The 21,951-nt window shown below is 47.1% G+C and overlaps 1 protein-coding gene across 6 annotated transcripts in view; it reads right to left on the bottom strand.

Moving 5' to 3' along the window:
* Window positions 1–1,027: 1,027 nt before the first annotated feature.
* The window catches only part of C10H1orf21 (chromosome 10 C1orf21 homolog), a 78,387-nt gene continuing 57,463 nt past the window's right edge, over window positions 1,028–21,951 (bottom strand). For 4 of the 6 annotated variants that reach the window (XM_075616905.1, XM_075616906.1, XM_075616903.1 and 1 more), the window contains 4 exons: window positions 7,919–7,995; window positions 4,251–4,311; window positions 3,216–3,259; window positions 1,028–1,625 (listed from right to left, as the gene is read on the bottom strand). In XM_075616905.1, coding sequence (XP_075473020.1) covers window positions 1,592–1,625; window positions 3,216–3,259; window positions 4,251–4,311; window positions 7,919–7,995 — 216 coding nt within the window. In that variant the 3' untranslated portion in view covers window positions 1,028–1,591. The remainder of the gene's footprint in view (window positions 1,626–3,215; window positions 3,260–4,250; window positions 4,312–7,918; window positions 7,996–21,951) is intronic. The other 2 variants (XM_075616908.1, XM_075616909.1) reach the window with 2 other exon arrangements.

Raw genomic sequence — 21,951 nt, 5'->3', positions numbered from 1 at the left:
GTGTATTCTCCCACTGCTGTGTGCGTGTGCGTGTATTCTCCCACTGCTGTGTGCGTGTATTCTCCCACTGCTGTGTGCGTGTGCGTGTATTCTCCCACTGCTGTGTGTGTGTGCGTGTATTCTCCCACTGCTCACTGTGTGCATGTATTCTCTTTTACAGGTAATGTGAATTTAAAGAAAAATGCCGGTTGCACATGTGGTCTGTTTCATAGCTGCACAAAAATGAAACCCCCGTTAAAACAATCAATGTTGCGATAGATTAATACAAAATATTTTTTTTCAACCCGGAATCTACCCTAATTTACAGAAAATATATATTTTTAATGAACCGTCAAACCCATTTATAATATGGTAAAAAAAAAAAAATCTACATACAATATACAGCTGAAATATATATATAGATCTATGCATCTCTATACAGTATACATACACACACGTACTTACATATATACACACAAATATATACAAAACATATACGGACACATATATAGTACATATGTATATATATTAATTGCTCTTTACACTCTGCTAAGACCCGACTCCTCTCTAGCCCTTGTGTCCCCACAGCTCTCTAACGCGTACCCGCCTCTGGAAGTGTCTCCCTCTCAACATCCGCCCAACACCTTCTCTCTCTAACTTCAAAACGCAGCTGCAAACTCACCTGTTCAGTGGTTTGTTTACAATGTCCTGGGTGACCCCTACTCACTCACTCCAGTATCCTCCTATACTCACTCCAGTATCCTCCTATACTCACTCCAGTATCCTCTTATACTCACTCACTACCCTACTATACTCACTCACTGCACTATCCTCTTATACCCTCTGACCAATGCAGCCACAGTTACTGCTTCTGTATTTGCTAGTTCCCCACACCACATGCTGATTACATAGTAAGCCAGCTCCTCTCTCCCAGTTTTATATATATAGATATTAGGTGTATATACACTTATTTTAAATGTATGTAATACCAGTGTATCCCCTCTCTGTTTCTGTACATTAAGAAAATCAAAAACAAAAGATACGGGAAAACATAAAAACGGAACAAAGTTTATTTGACTAGAAAAAAAACGGGATTGAAATGATTGTGGTCACTTGTATGTGAGCTGAGCAAGCCGAATACCTGCAGAAAACCTCTCCATCCACACGTCATCGATGTAACCCTTCCATCACTGTGCGCTCGCCCCTTCCCAAACACGCAGAGTATATACTGTACTATGTAGCCTGGAATCACTGTGATTGCAACAATGACTGAATTGAAAACACTGTTCCGTTCTGCGATACTACCTCCCTTTCTGCCTTAATACATTGCACGTGGGAAGCAGGAAATATGCCACCACTATCAGCGGAAACCTGTCGGCTACATGAAAAGATCCGGAATATTAAGCAATGGCAGCCATACGAAGTCGGAGCCAGCAGCAACAAAATGATTAGTGTTCATAGTTCATTTTGAAATACTGCGTTGTACACTTGGATTTCACCAGCTCCGTCTGCGGTCATCGTCTGGCAGAAAGTCTCCCGAGAGTCTCCCGTAGGATAGGATATATATTTACACGTGCGCCCTTTGGTTTGATGTGCGGAGTTGAAGCTTATGTTACATCTTCCTCTTCTGAACAGTAATCGTGGCCCTTAAAAAATACATGAACAACAATTAGGCATAAAACATTGGCCTGCAACTACACTGGTGCCGCTAGCGGGAAATGTCACACAGTAGCAGGCGTTATTGCCCCGTTAACGCTGGCGTGTTATTTTACTGTAGGACTATTGAAAACAATGATTAAGACGATAACAAACACGTGTTACCGCGTTATGTTGTGCGCTGACTCACATTAAAAGTAATAAGATCAGTTACATCTGTAACTCTCACTGACGTCAATGGGGTTTCCGTGAGATAACGCCCTGCTCAGTTTAGTGAATAATTCCCTTAAAACATATAAGACAAGTTAGGCCTAGATCCAGAAAGCTTGATTATATACGGGCTCATAACGGGAACTAAAACAGGATCGGACATTACGTTCTCTGAGATTAACACGCCCTCAAAGATAATTATGTACAAAAGCCGCGTCCGTTCTACGTCATTAGCATAGGATTACCATCATGTTATTGTAGCATAATGTGGTATTGTCGTCTAAGAACGTGATGGGAAGTATGTTTTAGCGTTACTCTGATCTAGGCTAAATATGGGCAAATTAACCGACATCCGTTTCTCAGATTTTCTCGCATTTCCCCCCCAAATCTTTTTCGCCGTGTAAAATCCGCAAATGGATTTGAGCGGTTTAAATCCGCGCGGATTCATCTAAATCCACCATTGGATAAAACCCGTGGACGGATTTGAAGAATCCAATCCGTGGATCCAGCGATCCGTTGGCGGATTCTTAAGAATTGGATTGTACACATACGCCCTCGGAACCCGCGGAGCGTATGGTAATAATAATAATAATAATAAATCCGCGAATCGCCCTTTTTTTTTACATTGATCTGCGGAAATCCGCGGACCAAAGAAACCGGCCGATCCGCTGCGGATCCAAATTCGCAAAAAAAAATTCCCATCTCTAATCCAGACCCTGAAATGGGAAATACGGCTATAAATGTCTCCACTGCCGGAGAACCTGCAGGATCCTGACAGCGGCGGCAGCAAATCTCTCGGTTGGGTTTCCATTTGGAAGAACGGACCCCCCTGCAGGCAGCCGTTACTGTCCCCCGAACCGCGGCGTTTTGCTTTTCTTCCCGCAGATCAGGACAGTAGATCTGACTGCATCTGTATGTTACTTAAAGCGCATCTTACTGCGGTGTTACACCCACGCGCACCGCTCCAGGAGATATTCCTGCCGGCAACTCGCCGCAGCCATCCAGCCGCAGGACGCAAAGGTAAGCCCCTAACCTAAACCTCCTACCCTAAAACCCCTAACCTTAACCCCTTACCCAAAAACCCCTAACCTTAACCCTTTACCCTAAAACTCCTAACCCCTAACCACAAAACCCTTAACCCCTTAAACCTTAACCCCTTACCCTAAACCCCTAACCTTAACCCTTACCCTAAAAACCTAAACCATAACCCTTTACCCTAAACCCCTTACCCTGAACCCCTAACATTAACCCCTTAAGCTAAAGCCAAAAATCTTAACCGAGAAAGCTTAACCCCGTATCCTAACCGTAACCTCTTACTCTAAAACCCCTAGAAGGTAACCCCTAATATTAATAAACGCTAATACACTTACCTTGGCGGCAGCGGTGGCGAGATGTCCCATTCCGCATCTACACCCTGTAAAAGTCTAATTTTAGGCTCTGATGCGAGTACAGCGAGGCCATCAAACAGATAAACAGAAGCAGCTGGAATTCAGCGGCCAGAGAAAAGCGAAATATATACGTTTTTCAGAAGATCCAAATAGGTCACTGCTAATTTAAAGTTGATTGAACTTTTCTCATAAATTATACCGGGAAGTTGTTTTCAGTTTTGTACTGTAACACGCTACACGGCCGTGTCTATTTAATCAAAGATAACTGTTTAAATGGGGGATTATTTGGATATTCCAGAGGGAACCGCGGATTCCCATTATCACAAGTTCCAGAACTTTCGTTCCCTAACGATTTTTATGGGAACAGAAACACGGACAGAACACGTTTCTGGTTCTCTCACCTGGATCTTGCTCTGGTCGGATTTCCTGAAATTTAGTATAACTTCATATTTTATCATCTATAATTAAAGCTATCGAAAGTCCCAAATTACATGCAAACAATCCCAGGTTGCACTGAACTGCAGCAAAAGGACACGGCAAGAATAACTGAAGACAGCGTAAAAAGACTGGTTAAAAACCGCGCCCAAACAAGTTTCCTTTTAAATAAAATGTATGTATATGTTCATTTGTATAGATCCAGCCATGTACATAGCGTGTCACACCAGTATTACACGGGACATATCATAATACATCAAGGGAATAAGCGCTTCATACGTAAAATGAAACATTAGGGAAAGGAGTCTCTGCCCCGAAGAGCTTACACTCTGTAGAAAGTAGGGAGAATATCACAGATTGCATTTTTAGAGCCACCCATATATTTTGCAGTGTAAACCTGTCCCAACCGATCCAGACATTCAGTACCTATGGGGTTATTAATTAAACTACAATAGTGCCGATCGGGGCACTATCCATTTGAAACCTCATTGACGTCAGTGGGAATTGACACGGTCGCCGTTCCATGAATAACTCCCTTTATCTGTAATTCTGCGGCACTATTGGTATTCAGATTTGAGTTACCTTTTCAATTTTTTCATCCAGCAGCCTGAAAAACTCCTGCTGGCTTTCAGAGACGTGTATACTGATGGAAAGACAAGGCGTGCCAGGGTTAAGTTTCAATTATTCTGCAAATCAGACACTTACATGGAGGAAAGATTATTTATTGCTTCAAGTCCACCGTAGGAAATAAAGACAAGTAATGAAAATGAATGAAATAGTGATGTATTCGTGCATAAACACAGCATGTCTGTTCCCCTAAGTGAACATCGTCGGGACATAAATGACCCAATGCCAGTGACCTGTTTAAGGAGTTAAATCGTGGCCACTTAAAGAAAAATGGTGAACTTTTGAAAGAAAATCAGATAGTACACACCTTTAAAGTAAATGTCAATTATTTTGAAAGTTACTTTGTTAACATCGTTAGCTGAGACTTAAGAGTAGTTTGGTTCCCTCTAGTTGCTCTCGCTATGTGTTTATCAGGAGTTTGCACAGGCAAAGCCCCCTCTTTCCTTATCTTTTTGGGGTCTAAGAGGGACAGGACTGGCTATATAGGTTGAATAAACACTTGAGTGACAAGTGTCGTCCCTCCCCATTTCCCTCCCCCCCACACCCCTTTCAGAGCCCAGGTGAAAAGAAAATTCTTCTTTCCAAAGAACCCAAAACAGAGATGTTTGATTTAGATCGACCGTGCTCCAAGAAAATGTATTCCGTTTACTTTTACGTTGTTTACAAAATGTGTTTTTCCCCCCAAACTATAACTTTGAAGAATTCTTCAAGCGGCGAGAATCTGCAGGTCATAGTTGATAAGAATGTTTTTCATGAAGGGGGGGTTCATACGACATACAGTGTGTGTGTGTGTGTGTGTATATATATATATATATATATATATATATATATATATATATATATATATATATATATATTATATATAATTATTATTACAAGCATCTGGCCATATATATAGCAAACTACAGTCATATGAAGAAGCAAGAGAATATGTTTTATATTTGGAATATACTCACATTATACTATAAACACTATACTGTTTATATTACACTCCACTCATTTCAGTGGCAGACAGCCCCTAAGCCCTAATATCTATTCCAAATGTTGATTTTTTAAATCCTTCTTTTTGGTAAGAGCTAGTTTAAGTTCTATTCTCAGTTAGGACCAGGCACGTCTGGGGTCTGGGATGTGATATTCTGAATATTTGCTGTGTTCGTGTTATTGGAGGGTAGAGCTCTCTCCTCTAGTGCGCTGTTCTGGAGACTAGGACCCATATTTACCAAGCAGTCTTCTACTAGAAGACACCTAACAACTAATTGGCCTGAGTGGTCGGAAATGGGTTTCCCAGTAATGGGGTTTCCAGCACCGGAGGGTGTCTTATGACAGACGACGGTTTGGTAATTATGACCCCGTATTTTAAGAAGGACTTCTGAAAATTAACGGTTGGACAAAAGGGAAAATAAACTGGTGCAATGTCTACGTTATCTTATCAAGAAAGACTGATGGACTCAACATGCGCGGCTGGAAGGAGAGACGGGAGAGGGGGAATGTGCGGCTGGAAGGAGAGACGGGAGAGGGGGAATGTGCGGCTGGAAGGAGAGACGGGAGAGGGGGAATGTGCGGCTGGAAGGAGAGACGGGAGAGGGGGAATGTGCGGCTGGAAGGAGAGACGGGAGAGGGGGAATGTGCGGCTGGAAGGAGAGACGGGAGAGGGGGAATGTGCGGCTGGAAGGAGAGACGGGAGAGGGGGAATGTGCGGCTGGAAGGAGAGACGGGAGAGGGGGAATGTGCGGCTGCTCATCACAGGAAGGCTGGTGGGTTCTTGGGATCGCCTCCCAGCAGAAGTGGTAGAGGTTAATTCAGAAACAGAATTAAAAACAGCATGGGACAGATGAAAGGAGATCCTAAATATGAAAGGGAACCAGGGATCCAACAGGGTCTTAGATTTCCCAGCAGATAGGAAAATGGCCAGGCTGGAAGAAGTGGTTGTTATTGGTCATCAGTTTCTATGGTTCCATGAGCTCGCTACAATATGGACAGAGTTATAGGAGCAAGAGTGACAGTATGGGACAGAGTTATAGGAGCAAGAGTGACAGTATGGGACAGAGTTATAGGAGCAAGAGTGACAGTATGGGACAGAGTTATAGGAGCAAGAGTGACAGTATGGGACAGAGTTATAGGAGCAAGAGCTATAGTCTCTTAGCTAGAGTTATAGGATCAAGAGTTATAGTATGGGAGCTAGAGTTACAATATGGGAATTAGTCGTGGGAACTACAAATACAGTATAGGAGCTCGAGTAAAAGTATGAGAGTTGGAGTTACAAGAGCTAGAGTGACCGTATGGGAGATAAAGTGACCGTATGGGAGATAAAGTGACCGTATGGGAGATAAAGTGACCGTATGGGAGATAAAGTGACAGTACTGTATGGGTGATAAAGTGACAGTATGGGTGATAAAGTGACAGTGTGGGAGATAAAGTGACAGTATGGGTGATAAAGTGACAGTGTGGGAGATAAAGTGACAGTATGGGTGATAAAGTGACAGTATGGGTGATAAAATGACAGTATGGGAGATAAAGTGACCGTATGGGAGATAAAGTGACCGTATGGGAGATAAAGTGACCGTATGTAAGCTAAAGTGACAGTATGTAAGCTAAAGTGACAGTATGGGAAATAAAGTGACAGTATGGGTGATAAAGTGACAGTATGGGTGATAAAGTGACAGTATGGGAGATAAAGTGACAGTATGGGTGATAAAGTGACAGTATGGGTGATAAAATGACAGTATGGGAGATAAAGTGACAGTATGGGTGATAAAATGACAGTATGGGAGATAAAGTGACAGTATGGGAGATAAAGTGACAGTATGGGAGATAAAGTGACAGTATGGGTGATAAAATGACAGTATGGGAGATAAAGTGACAGTATGGGAGATAAAGTGACAGTACTGTATGGGTGATAAAGTGACAGTATGGGTGATAAAGTGACAGTATGGGAGATAAAGTGACAGTATGGGAGATAAAGTGACAGTATGGGAGATAAAGTGACAGTATGGGTGATAAAATGACAGTATGGGAGATAAAGTGACAGTGTGGGAGATAAAGTGACAGTATGGGAGATAAAGTGACAGTATGGGAGATAAAGTGACAGTACTGTTTGGGTGATAAAGTGACAGTATGGGTGATAAAGTGACAGTATGGGAGATAAAGTGACAGTATGGGAGATAAAGTGACAGTATGGGTGATAAAATGACAGTATGGGAGATAAAGTGACAGTGTGGGAGATAAAGTGACAGTACTGTATGGGTGATAAAGTGACAGTATGGGTGATAAAGTGACAGTATGGGAGATAAAGTGACAGTATGGGTGATAAAGTGACAGTATGGGAGATAAAGTGACAGTATGGGAGATAAAGTGACAGTATGGGAGATAAAGTGACAGTATGGGAGATAAAGTGACAGTATGGGAGATAAAGTGACAGTATGGGAGATAAAGTGACAGTATGGGAGCGCGCGTCAGGGAAAACTCGAATGCCCTGCGCAGCAATTGAATGATACAGAGACACATTGTCGCTGGTCTGTATTCTATTTAATGAGCCTTTCTACACCATATAAACAGCTGCAAGAATGCCACAAGTTTTTTAACACAGAAATACATGTATTTTTCAGCTTGCTGGCCGTACTTACTTTATTCGATGCTGTTGGCCTGGTCCAGGAGCTTCATTATTTATTTTAGCTCTTACATGGTGGGTGGCGCTTTTCTCCTGAAATAGAAACAAATGTCCGTTCTTATCCACTGCTGCGTCATACTCTGTTTTGCAAGAAAAGCGATAGAAATATACTGAGTTTATTCACGGAAGCGGTTCTCAGTAGAGATCTGCGGGCCGGGCCCTAGACTTTCTTCTCAGTAACATGGTTTAAAAGGACAAATGTTCATTATGTTCAAATGGGCTAAATTCTAACAGGCGGAGCCACTGACGCCTGTGTTTATAATGACATTGTTACGGAGGATTATCTGCCAATCGTGACACACACAGGAAAGAAAATCCTTCCTCTATCAAGTAAATTACTCTGGACCAATGCTGATCAGTACCTGGATCACAATATTATATCCAGTGTATTACTGCTGTGACGCGCTATGTACCTGGATGGCGCTATATAAAGAAATATATACATACAATACTTCTGTTTTAACCTGCACTGAAGAAGTATCTCGGTGGTAATGTCACTGCGTTTGGAGCTGGTGAACTCAGTTCGTATCCCAGTGTAATTTCTCCTTGTGATCTTGGGCAAGTCGCCTTATTTTGGGTGCCTGAGGCACAGGGATATAGCGTGTAAGTAGTGATGTGCACAGAGTGGGTCACACTTAGCTTTCTATGCATTTTTTACATGGCTTCCCTGGAGCTCCATGCTGCATTAAACAACTAAGCCAGCGACAAGGACATACAGCTAAGCCTGGGACACGGACATGCAGCTAAGCCTGGGACACGGACATACAGCTAAGCCAGCGACAAGGACACACAGCTAAGCCAGCGACAAGGACACACAGCTAAGCCAGCGACAAGGACACACAGCTAAGCCTGGGACACAGACATACAGCTAAGCCTGGGACACGTAGCTAAGCCTGGGACACGGACATACAGCTAAGCCAGCGACAAGGACATGCAGCTAAGCCTGGGACACGTAGCTAAGCCTGGGACACGGACATACAGCTAAGCCAGCGACAAGGACATGCAGCTAAGCCTGGGACACGGACATACAGCTAAGCCTGGGACACGGACATACAGCTAAGCCAGCGACAAGGACACACAGCTAAGCCAGCGACAAGGACACACAGCTAAGCCTGGGACACGGACATACAGCTAAGCCTGGGACACGGACATACAGCTAAGCCTGGGACACGGACACACAGCTAAGCCAGCGACAAGGACATGCAGCTAAGCCTGGGACACGGACACACATCTAAGCCTGGGACATGGACACACATCTAAGCCTGGGACACGGACATACAGCTAAGCCTGGGACACGGACACACAGCTAAGCCTGGGACACGGACACACATCTAAGCCTGGGACACGGACATACAGCTAAGCCAGCGACAAGGACACACAGCTAAGCCAGCGACAAGGACACACAGCTAAGCCTGGGACACGGACACACATCTAAGCCTGGGACACGGACACACAGCTAAGCCTGGTACACAGACACACATCTAAGCCTGGGACACGGACATACAGCTAAGCCAGCGACAAGAACACACAGCTAAGCCAGCGACAAGGACACACAGCTAAGCCAGCGACAAGGACACACAGCTAAGCCTGGGACAAGGACACACAGTTAAGCCTGGGAAACGGACACACAGCTAAGCCTGGGACAAGGACACACAGTTAAGCCTGGGACACGGACACACATCTAAGCCTGGGACACGGACATACAGCTAAGCCTGGGACACGGACACACAGCTAAGCCAGCGACAAGGACACACAGCTAAGCCTGGGACACGGACACACAGCTAAGCCTGGGACACAGACATACAGCTAAGCCTGGGACACGGACACAAAGCTAAGCCTGGGACACGGACATGCCGCTAAGCCTGGGACACGGACACACAGCTAAGCCTGGGACACGGACACACAGTTAAGCCTGGGACACGGACACACAGCTAAGCCTGGGACACGGGGACAAGGACACGCAGCTAAGCCTGGGACACGGGGACAAGGACACTCAGCTAAGCCTGGGATACGGGGACAAGGACACGCAGCTAAGCCTGGGATACGGGGACAAGGACACGCAGCTAAGCCTGGGACACTGGGACAAGGACACGCAGCTAAGCCTGGGACACGGACACACAGCTAAGCCTGGGACACGGGGACAAGGACATGCAGCTAAGCCTGGGACACGGGGACAAGGACACGCAGCTAAGCCTGGGACACGGACACACAGCTAAGCCTGGGACACTGGGATAAGGACACTCAGCTAAGCCTGGGACACTGGGACACGGACATACAGCTAAGCCTGGGACACGGACACACAGCTAAGGCAGCGACAAGGACACGCAGCTAAGCCTGGGACACGGACACACAGCTAAGCCTGGGATACGGACACACAGCTAAGCCTGGTACACGGACACACAACTAAGCCTGGTACACGGACACACAGCTAAGCCTGGGACACGGACACACAGCTAAGCCTGGGACACGGACACACAGCTAAGCCTGGGACACGGACACACAGCTAAGGCAGCGACAAGGACACGCAGCTAAGCCTGGGACACGGACACACAGCTAAGCCTGGGACACGGACACACAGCTAAGCCTGGGATACGGACACAAAGCTAAGCCTGGGACACGGACACACAGCTAAGGCAGCGACAAGGACACGCAGCTAAGCCTGGGACACGGACACACAGCTAAGCCAGCGACAAGGACACACAGCTAAGCCTGGGATACGGACACACAGCTAAGCCTGGGATACGGACACAAAGCTAAGCCTGGGACACGGACACACAGCTAAGCCTGGGACACGGACACACAGCTAAGCCTGGGACACGGACACACAGCTAAGCCTGGGACACGGACACACAGCTAAGCCTGGGACACGGACACACAGCTAAGCCTGGGACACGGACACACATCTAAGCCTGGGACACGGACATACAGCTAAGCCTGGGACACGGACACACAGCTAAGCCAGCGACAAGGACACACAGCTAAGCCTGGGACACGGACACACAGCTAAGCCTGGGACACGGACACACAGCTAAGCCTGGGACACGGACACACAGCTAAGCCTGGGACACGGACACACAGCTAAGCCTGGGACACAGACACACAGCTAAGCCTGGGACACGGACACACAGCTAAGCCTGGGACACGGACACACAGCTAAGCCTGGGACACGGACACACAGCTAAGCCTGGGACACGGACACACAGCGCTGTTGTTTCATCCTTTGTACTTATCAGGTTGCTCACACATTATTCTGCGTGGTTAAGGTGGTAGTAGTTGCAAACCAGAGATAATAAGGATATGATGGGTAAGGCCTGATCCCCGCTGGCTACTGCAGCGCCCGCTGTGGCGGACGCTGCAGGGACGAGAGCCCTCCCCTCAATGGCGCCGGGCCCGCTGCGAGGGGGAGCCGCAGCGCTGTGGCGAGAGTTGCTCCTGCTCTCAATAGAATTGAGAGCAGGACTCGTGACGGAGCTATAAGCCACGCCCCTCAGCGGTTCAGCCAATGAGGGCGATCCTGCCGGGTGACATCATGGCCGCGACCCCGTCACTCCCCCACCACACCCCCCCCCCCCGGTCTCTCTTCATGCAGCTCACTGCAGACCGGGGAATCGGCTGCACGCGCCGCCAGTCTCGCGGGCGCGCGTGCAGCGGAGGTACTGGGGCTCAGCCTAAGGCCCCGCTGCACGCGCCCGCAAGGCCGCCTTGCTTGCCGGCGGCGCGTGCAATTCACTGCACCGCGATCTGTGGTCTGCAGTCAATTTTTTCCGGCGGGAGGGGGGCGTGGCCAAAATGGGTGGGGGGGCGCGACCATGATGTGAGGGGGCGCAGCCATGACATGAGGGGGCGGGACCGCCCCCACAGCGCAGCACTGCTGCCGCCCCTCAGCCCCATGGTACCCTCGGCACCCTCACACACACAGGCACCCTCACACACTCACAGGCACTCACACACTCACACAGGCACTCACACACTCACAGGCACTCACACACACAAATACACACAAATACACACGGGGGGTGAATCGGAGAAGGATCAGAACAGGGGGGGAATCGGAAGGGGGATCGGAGCAGAGGGGGGGATCGGAGCAGAGGGGAGAATCGGAAGGGGGGGATCGGATTGGCTGCCTTGCGTGTCATGTGACGCGGCACTCGCCGAAACCACAAGCTCCTTGTAGCTCCGGCTGGCTCACGCGTCACAGCACGCAGTCAGCCACGCCGGAAGGACCCAGCGGGGACATCCAGACGGAGGCAGGCAGCTGGTGGACCGCCGGCCGCCGCGGGACCAAAGCCTAAGAACAAAGTCATGCAAATAGAATTACAGTAAACAAGTCCTGCTACAGTACATGCTGTGTCTCAGTCCGGCACGGCAGGAGGGTAACGCAATGTGCTGTGCAATCTGAAAGGATGTTTCTTTCTTCCTTATACAATGATGACAATGTATGTAGAGCCTGTCCCTCAGAACTTACAATCTAATTTGTAGTGCCAGAGGCACAGGGAGATAAAGTAAGCCGCTGAAGGTCATAACTGGCAAAGTAAGACGTAAAGGGTACATGACAGGAGAGGGAGAGATGTAGCTGGTTGCCATGGGGCTATTTGAAGGCAAGTCCCTACGCTTTTCATCATGATGTCACCACTTCCATTACAGTCATTAATACTGGTAATTATATCATTAGTACCATAAATGTCCCTCATGGACTTTAAACTTTTTAGCATACATGAGAATTTAACCATAAATGGCTCTAACTAAATAACAATACAAATATTTATATACATAAAATAGAATATACACACACAAAAACATTGTGAATGATTTAATTATATGGAAAACAACATTGATTACTAATGAGTAACGCCTTGGAAACCCTATATTATTAACCATAATTAGTACCTTCTCACGGAATTGGATTGGAAACCGATGTATTTGACCATCTCATTAATGATTCCTGAGGTAGGAAACTGACAGAGCTATAATAAAGAAATACTATTTATATAATATCTGTGGATCCTGTGATCATCCCATGTAAGGGACTATGTCAATTTAATATATCATACATTTGAGTGGTTGCGACAATGTCATCAATTATCATAGTACCCTTATTATTTACTAAGTGATTGTTGTCAGAGACAGTTATCACTGTTTATAATTAATTATTTACTCGAATTTATATACTTTTTTTTTTTTTTTTCCAACTTCAATTTTTTTCATATCAAATAAAACATTGCATATTTAGAACTTTCAAACGTGGAATAAAAAAAAACATTCTTAACAAAATTGTAACATGTTATCTGTTTGTAAACAAGCAAAAAAAAAACAAAAAGACAAAAAAGGGGGGGGGGAGGAGGGGGATAACAGGTGTGAGAACTCTGCTTCTGTTATTTTACTTTTACTCCTATGGGAACTTTCTTCAATTCTTGTGGAGATGACTAGCATTCTTATTATTTTTCTATTATTTCTTATATTATATACAGAGAAGGAGTGGCTCAGCGTTATTTCGCTTGGTTATATGCACTTTATTTGGTTGTTTTGTCAGTGGATTTGCTATCCGATTTCAAGTCGTTTTTGTTCATTATTACTGGTTGGTTACATTATCGTATTTAGCTCATTACTTTTCGATTTATCTTTTGATGATTTTGTGTTTTATTTGATGTGATTGGTATTTGAAACCTTGGTTTTTATGTTCACCATTTGGACTATGTGCAGTTTGCATGTAATACGTGTATACATATATCATTGACCCCCGGTGCACTGTGTGCATTGTTCTTGCCGTTTATCGGCGAGATCTCACATAGGAGTATTTCGGAGTATCTCCAGGCGTACAGCTGCGAGGGGCTCCGATTTTACGACATACACGACAGGACAGATTCCTGGCTTTTTGCCTTTTCACTTCATTGTCACGCTAAAAAAAAAAATCCCTACCAAAAATATGTAATTTCCATTCCATAACCTTTTAATATTAAAATCTAAAGTCACACGAACGAACGCACTGCCCAATTCTATCACGCGCCTCAACTTCCGAAAAACAGAGATCTACAGAATGTAGAGAAAGTACACGTTACATTTCATACTTTCACTTTTCTGCAGCAGATGGCAGTATAGTACAGTATATACAGTACAGTATATACAGTACAGTACATTACAGTATAGTACAGGCATACCCCGCATTAACGTACGCAATGGGACCGGAGCATGTATGTAAAGCGAAAATGTACTTAAAGTGAAGCACTACCTTTTCCCACTTATCGATGCATGTACTGTACTGCAATCGTTATATACGTGCATAACTGATGTAAATAACGCATCTGTAACAGGCTCTATAGTCTCCCTGCTTGCGCACAGCTTTGGTACAGGTAGGGAGCCAGTATTGCTGTTCAGGACGTGATGACAGGCGCATGCGTGAGCTGCCGTTTGCCTATTGGGCGATATGTACTTACTCGCGAGTGTACTTAAAGTGAGTGTACTTAAAGCGGGGTATGCCTGTATAATATAGTGCAGTATAGTATTGTATAGTTGTTTCTTTTGTTGTCTTTGATTCCCATACGCTATAAGATGACAGATGTGATAAATAACATTATGCATCTGTATCAGAGGTAATAAGGGGGATTATCAGAGAGCAGACCACTGATATAGTATTATATGTTACTGTATGGAAATGACATTACCACCAAGAACAGCCTAGTAATCATGATGGTTTTTCTCATTTATCACCACCACCCCTCCCCCCTCAATCTCAGGGTAACATTGGGTGCCTGGGGCAGAGGGAGATAGTTGGACGCCCAAGGCCACAGGGGGACACTGGAATCTGACCAGGTGCAGTGGCTGCAGAGACAGTGTCTCCTCCAGCCCACCTAAATTGTAGCTACAAAAATGCTTTGTGGCTGATCCACATACACCCCGGTTTGAACACAGATGCCGTGGTATGTGGTTAGTGTGGCGTTCTATTGCATTTATGGGGCATCTGCACCTTTAAAGATGGGTGTGTATTGTTCAAAGTCTCACAAACTTGCACAGTTTGGAGATATTTCTTTCCTTTATAATAACGTGGCTGGGGGCAGTGAAATCCCATTATTATTTAAATATTAATACTGTTTCTGGGGTTCTAGCTTTCTCCTGTTATTTGTTCTCTACGAGTCCTGCTCTGCAGGAGATATCCACCACAGTTCCCACCATTCCCTTCATATTGTGTGGGCCTCTCTGGTCTTGTAGGATTTTCTTCTCTTTGTGACCTCAGTTTAACCTCCTCCAGTGTTTGATGTTTCTTCCTCCTGTCACAATATGGGCAGCTCATTACATTGACACCCGGCATACTTAACTCCCAAGTCACCAGAGGGGTCTGCATTGGGGCAGTCTACACCCCTATTAACACACTTTCATGTAAATGTTTTCAAGACGGAACTACATGTAGAGAAGAGAATCCAGCTATATCATCCCAAGTAATGGACTTCCTTGTTTCTCTCTGTGTGCCGCCATGTTCAGTGTTCTGCGTCTCTCTGTGTGCCGCCATGTTCAGTGTTCTGCGTCTCTGTGTGCCGCTATGTTCAGTGTTCTGTGTCTCTCTGTGTGCCGCAATGTTCAGTGTTCTGTGTCTGTGTGCTACCATGTTCAGTGTTCTGCGTCTCTGTGTGCCGCCATGTTTAGTGTTCTGCGTCTCTCCGTGTGCCGCCATGTTCTGTGTTCTGTGTCTCTCTGTGTGCCACCATGTTCAGTGTTCTGCGTCTCTGTGTGCCGCCATGTTTAGTGTTCTGCGTCTCTCTGTGTGCCGCCATGTTCAGTGTTCTGCGTCTCCCTGTGTGCCGCCATGTTCAGTGTTCTGCGTCTCTCTGTGTGCCGCCATGTTCAGTGTTCTGCGTCTCTCTGTGTGCCACCATGTTCAGTGTTCTGCGTCTCTCTGTGTGCCACCATGTTCAGTGTTCTGTGTGCTGCCATGTTCAGTGTTCTGTGTCTCTCTGTGTGTGCCGCCATGTTCAGTGTTCTGTGTCTGTGTGCCGCCATGTTCAGTGTTCTGCGTCTCCCTGTGTGCCGCCATGTTCAGTGTTCTGCGTCTCTCTGTGTGCCGCCATGTTCAGTGTTCTGCGTCTCCCTGTGTGCCGCCATGTTCAGTGTTCTGCGTCTCTCTGTGTGCCGCCATGTTCAGTGTTCTGCGTCTCTCTGTGTGCCACCATGTTCAGTGTTCTGCGTCTCTCTGTGTGCCACCATGTTCAGTGTTCTGTGTGCTGCCATGTTCAGTGTTCTGTGTCTCTCTGTGTGTGCCGCCATGTTCAGTGTCCTGTGTCTGTGTGCCGCCATGTTCAGTGTTCTGCGTCTCTCTGTGTCCCGCCATGTTCAGTGTTCTGCGTCTCTCTGTGTGCCGCCATGTTCAGTGTTCTGTGTCTCTGTGTGCCACCATGTTCAGTGTTCTGCGTCTCTGTGTGCCGCCATGTTCAGTGTTCTGTGTCTCTGTGTGTGCCGCCATGTTCAGTGTTCTGTGTGCTGCCATGTTCACTGTTCTGTGTCTCTCTGTGCTGCCGCCATGTTCAGTGTTCTGTGTCTCTGTGTGCTACCATGTTCAGTGTTCTGCGTCTCTCTGTGTGCCGCCATGTTTAGTGTTCTGCGTCTCTCTGTGTGCCGCCATGTTCTGTGTTCTGTGTCTCTCTGTGTGCCACCATGTTCAGTGTTCTGCGTCTCTGTGTGCCGCTATGTTCAGTGTTCTGTGTCTCTCTGTGTGCCGCAATGTTCAGTGTTCTGTGTCTGTGTGCTACCATGTTCAGTGTTCTGCGTCTCTGTTTGCCGCCATGTTTAGTGTTCTGCGTCTCTCTGTGTGCCGCCATGTTCTGTGTTCTGTGTCTCTCTGTGTGCCACCATGTTCAGTGTTCTGCGTCTCTGTGTGCCGCCATGTTTAGTGTTCTGCGTCTCTCTGTGTGCCGCCATGTTCAGTGTTCTGCGTCTCCCTGTGTGCCGCCATGTTCAGTGTTCTGCGTCTCTCTGGGTGCCGCCATGTTCAGTGTTCTGCGTCTCTCTGTGTGCCACCATGTTCAGTGTTCTGCGTCTCTCTGTGTGCCACCATGTTCAGTGTTCTGTGTGCTGCCATGTTCAGTGTTCTGTGTCTCTCTGTGTGTGCCGCCATGGTCAGTGTTCTGTGTCTGTGTGCCGCCATGTTCAGTGTTCTGCGTCTCTCTGTGTCCCGCCATGTTCAGTGTTCTGCGTCTCTCTGTGTGCCGCCATGTTCAGTGTTCTGTGTCTCTGTGTGCCACCATGTTCAGTGTTCTGCGTCTCTGTGTGCCGCCATGTTCAGTGTTCTGTGTCTCTGTGTGTGCCGCCATGTTCAGTGTTCTGTGTGCTGCCATGTTCACTGTTCTGTGTCTCTCTGTGCTGCCGCCATGTTCAGTGTTCTGTGTCTCTGTGTGCTACCATGTTCAGTGTTCTGCGTCTCTCTGTGTGCCGCCATGTTTAGTGTTCTGCGTCTCTCTGTGTGCCGCCATGTTCTGTGTTCTGTGTCTCTCTGTGTGCCACCATGTTCAGTGTTCTGCGTCTCTGTGTGCCGCCATGTTTAGTGTTCTGCGTCTCTCTGTGTGCCGCCATGTTCAGTGTTCTGCGTCTCCCTGTGTGCCGCCATGTTCAATGTTCTGCGTCTCTCTGTGTGCCACCATGTTCATTGTTCTGCGTCTCTCTGTGTGCCACCTTGTTCAGTGTTCTGCGTCTCTCTGTGTGCCACCATGTTCAGTGTTCTGTGTGCTGCCATGTTCAGTGTTCTGCGTCTCTCTGTGTGTGCCGCCATGTTCAGTGTTCTGTGTCTGTGTGCCGCCATGTTCAGTGTTCTGCGTCTCTCTGTGTCCCGCCATGTTCAGTGTTCTGTGTCTCTGTGTGTGCCGCCATGTTCAGTGTTCTGTGTGCTGCCATGTTCACTGTTCTGTGTCTCTCTGTGCTGCCGCCATGTTCAGTGTTCTGCGTCTCTCTGTGCTGCCGCCATGTTCAGTGTTCTGCGTCTCTCTGTGTGCTGCCATGTTCTGTGTGTGCCGCCATGTTCAGTGTTCCGCGTCTCTCTGTGTGCCACCATGTTCAGTGTTCTGCGTCTCTCTGTGTGCCGCCATGTTCAGTGTTCTGTGTCTCTGTGTGCCGCCATGTTCAGTGTTCTGCGTCTCTGTGTGCTGCCATGTTCAGTGTTCTGTGTCTCTGTGTGTGCCGCCATGTTCAGTGTTCGGCGTCTCTCTGTGTGCCGCCATGTTCAGTGTTCTGCGTCTCTGTGTGCCGCCATGTTCAGTGTTCAGTGTCTCTGTGTGCCGCCATGTTCAGTGTTCTGCGTCTCTCTGTGTGCCGCCATGTTCAGTGTTCTGTGTCTCTGTGTGCTGCCATGTTCAGTGTTCTGTGTCTCTCTGTGTGCCGCCATGTTCAGTGTTCTGCGTCTCTCTGTGCTGCCGCCATGTTCAGTGTTCTGTGTATCTCTATGTGCCGCCATGTTCAGTGTTCTGTGTCTCTGTGTGCCACCATGTTCAGTGTTCTGCGTCTCTGTGTGCCGCCATGTTCAGTGTTCTGCGTCTCTCTGTGTGCCGCCATGTTCAGTGTTCTGCGTCTCTCTGTGTGCCGCCATGTTCAGTGTTCTGTGTCTCTGTGTGCCACCATGTTCAGTGTTCTGCGTCTCTGTGTGCCGCCATGTTCAGTGTTCTGTGTCTCTGTGTGTGCCGCCATGTTCAGTGTTCTGTGTGCTGCCATGTTCACTGTTCTGTGTCTCTCTGTGCTGCCGCCATGTTCAGTGTTCTGTGTCTCTGTGTGCTACCATGTTCAGTGTTCTGCGTCTCTCTGTTTGCCGCCATGTTTAGTGTTCTGCGTCTCTCTGTGTGCCGCCATGTTCTGTGTTCTGTGTCTCTCTGTGTGCTGCCATGTTCAGTGTTCTGCGTCTCTGTGTGCCGCCATGTTCTGTGTTCTGTGTCTCTCTGTGTGCTGCCATGTTCAGTGTTCTGCGTCTCTCTGTGTGCCGCCATGTTCAGTGTTCTGCGTCTCTGTGTGCCGCCATGTTTAGTGTTCTGCGTCTCTCTGTGTGCCGCCATGTTCAGTGTTCTGCGTCTCCCTGTGTGCCGCCATGTTCAATGTTCTGCGTCTCTCTGTGTGCCACCATGTTCATTGTTCTGCGTCTCTCTGTGTGCCACCTTGTTCAGTGTTCTGCGTCTCTCTGTGTGCCACCATGTTCAGTGTTCTGTGTGCTGCCATGTTCAGTGTTCTGCGTCTCTCTGTGTGTGCCGCCATGTTCAGTGTTCTGTGTCTGTGTGCCGCCATGTTCAGTGTTCTGCGTCTCTCTGTGTCCCGCCATGTTCAGTGTTCTGTGTCTCTGTGTGTGCCGCCATGTTCAGTGTTCTGTGTGCTGCCATGTTCACTGTTCTGTGTCTCTCTGTGCTGCCGCCATGTTCAGTGTTCTGCGTCTCTGTGTGCTGCCATGTTCAGTGTTCTGCGTCTCTCTGTGCTGCCGCCATGTTCAGTGTTCTGCGTCTCTCTGTGTGCTGCCATGTTCTGTGTGTGCCGCCATGTTCAGTGTTCCGCGTCTCTCTGTGTGCCACCATGTTCAGTGTTCTGCGTCTCTCTGTGTGCCGCCATGTTCAGTGTTCTGTGTCTCTGTGTGCTGCCATGTTCAGTGTTCTGTGTCTCTGTGTGTGCCGCCATGTTCAGTGTTCGGCGTCTCTCTGTGTGCCGCCATGTTCAGTGTTCTGCGTCTCTGTGTGCCGCCATGTTCAGTGTTCAGTGTCTCTGTGTGCCGCCATGTTCAGTGTTCTGCGTCTCTCTGTGTGCCGCCATGTTCAGTGTTCTGTGTCTCTGTGTGCTGCCATGTTCAGTGTTCTGTGTCTCTCTGTGTGCCGCCATGTTCAGTGTTCTGCGTCTCTCTGTGCTGCCATGTTCAGTGTTCTGTCTCTGTGTGCCGCCATGTTCAGTGTTCTGCGTCTCTCTATGTGTGCCGCCATGTTCAATGTTCTGCGTCTCTCTGTGTGCCGCCATGTTCAGTGTTCTGCGTCTCTCTGCTATCACCTCCTGTGATGTCATTTATGGCTCTGGAGACTATTTGGTAACAGCAGGAGGAGGTTTGAAAAGAATGGGATTTTATTATAAAGTGTTTGCTTGACACTGAGTTTGTGCAGCAATAATGCCTCCCTAGTGTGTTAGAAGTAGCTATGATACTAGCCGATGACTTGCTGCCACTAAAACAGCCGCCGAGAGCAATTCACCGCCGGCCATCTCGCCGCGAAGGAAACCCCATAACTTTACCCATTATTCCATAATAAAAAAGTGATGTTTCCATTCTGCTTTTCGAATTCCCAATTACAGTAAGTCCATGATAACTTAGCCCTATATATACAAATAGTTGCTGTGATTGTGTACGCTTAAAGCAAAACAGCAGCAAGTAGCAAATTGTATAAAAGCTTCGCAAATAATTGGCAGAATATTGGAATTTCTGACACTATGGGCCCTATGCAGAGAGCAGCGCTAAAATAAATTGGAGATGTTAATAAAATGTACCTGTAATGGCGTGATTTTATCTCTATATGCAGAAAGGCCCGAAAACTGCATTTAAAATCATGTGTGAATATGGAGAGTTTCAACCGGCGAGATGCGCGCTGGGGAAACATGTTTGAAAAAAAACGCGTTTTTTTTTCTTCTTTTCCCTCTCGCCGGTGAGCTCCAGCTTCCTGCCAACTTTTTTTGGCGGAGCAAATTGGGGGCCACTAGATGGCGATCGCGCCTTTCTGAATTCGGATATTTTTTCAGCTGCCGAGATGTAGGTTCTCGGCAGCCGCGCGGCGAGATTTATAAATAGAAAAAAAAAATGGCGCGTTTTTCCTACCTTGCCATTCTCTGCTGTTTTCTGCGCGAATTTCAACAAAAAATGGCGATATTTGCTATAGCGCTGCTCTCTGCATGAGGCCCTAAGTGTAAGAATATAGTAGCCGTGGCGGGGTTTGGGAATCACGTGCTGAGCAATACACCCTGCAATCTGTATAGGCAAACTGTAGTGTTTGGTTATGGCAAATAAAGGGTTAATCCTTCTGCAGAATCTGATGTCATGTCTGTTCCAGACACAAGACGCAGCTGGCGGAGGTGAGCCAGCGAAGGGGTGCGGAAGTGCTGTAATACTCGCATACTCACCCCGTCCGTGTGAAGCCTTTGGAAGTAGGGCCAGGAATCACACCTCATTATATTTCTTATTAGCATAGAAATGCCACTCAGCCTGACTGAGTCCCAGGAGTACTGCCTCCCTACAAAAGGCAACAATGGCTTCTTGCTGTGACAGGCAGTACGGTCATACTTCATACTAGTAGTACCTCATACTGCATACTGCACAGCTGTTTTCCCAAGAGTAATTATAACAGCTGTATATTTCCTTCGCTGTTATTTATATAACTGTTAAGAGTTCAGGTATTTTAGTTGGGCGACATACCAGGAACACAATGATCTGGGGGCTCGAAGAAAACTTTGGATTGGAAGTTGGCGAATCTCCCCCACTTTGGTAACCCTCGAGTGTCCCATGATATCCCCTGAACGTCATTAGGCTCAGCAAACCAAGGCACCTCATGCTGTACATTCTCATCTTCTGGGGAACGATGGCGGTTGCGAACGCTTGTATCTTCCACATCCGTCCAAGCGATCTTGTGGTTTGAGATCCAGAAGACCAGTAGCATTCAGGTGCCGCCGTTCTTCCGGCACTCAAAGGGTTAAAGGGAAGACTAATCTGACTAGGATGAATATTCTGTCCCCCATTAATTATCTTATTGGCATCGTTCTTCTTAAAATCCTGGATTTCAAATTAACAATCTGCTTGTGTTTTTTTTTACATACATACATACATACATACATACATACATACATACATACATACATACATACATGTGTAGCCCTGAATGGTTTTGGGCTATAGCTCTGCCCTCCTCCTGGCAATAATTCCTAGGAAGGGTAGGTTGCCAGGAGTAATCATGGGTTTTCCCCACATATAGCAGTGCATTTAGTCAGAGAAGGTAGTGTAATCAGGCCTTGTGT

Source organism: Ascaphus truei, chromosome 10 (assembly GCF_040206685.1).
Source record: "Ascaphus truei isolate aAscTru1 chromosome 10, aAscTru1.hap1, whole genome shotgun sequence".
Lineage (NCBI taxonomy): Eukaryota > Metazoa > Chordata > Amphibia > Anura > Ascaphidae > Ascaphus > Ascaphus truei.
The sequence above is the reverse complement of the archived record's forward strand: the minus strand, read 5'-3'. Positions and strand labels throughout refer to the sequence as shown.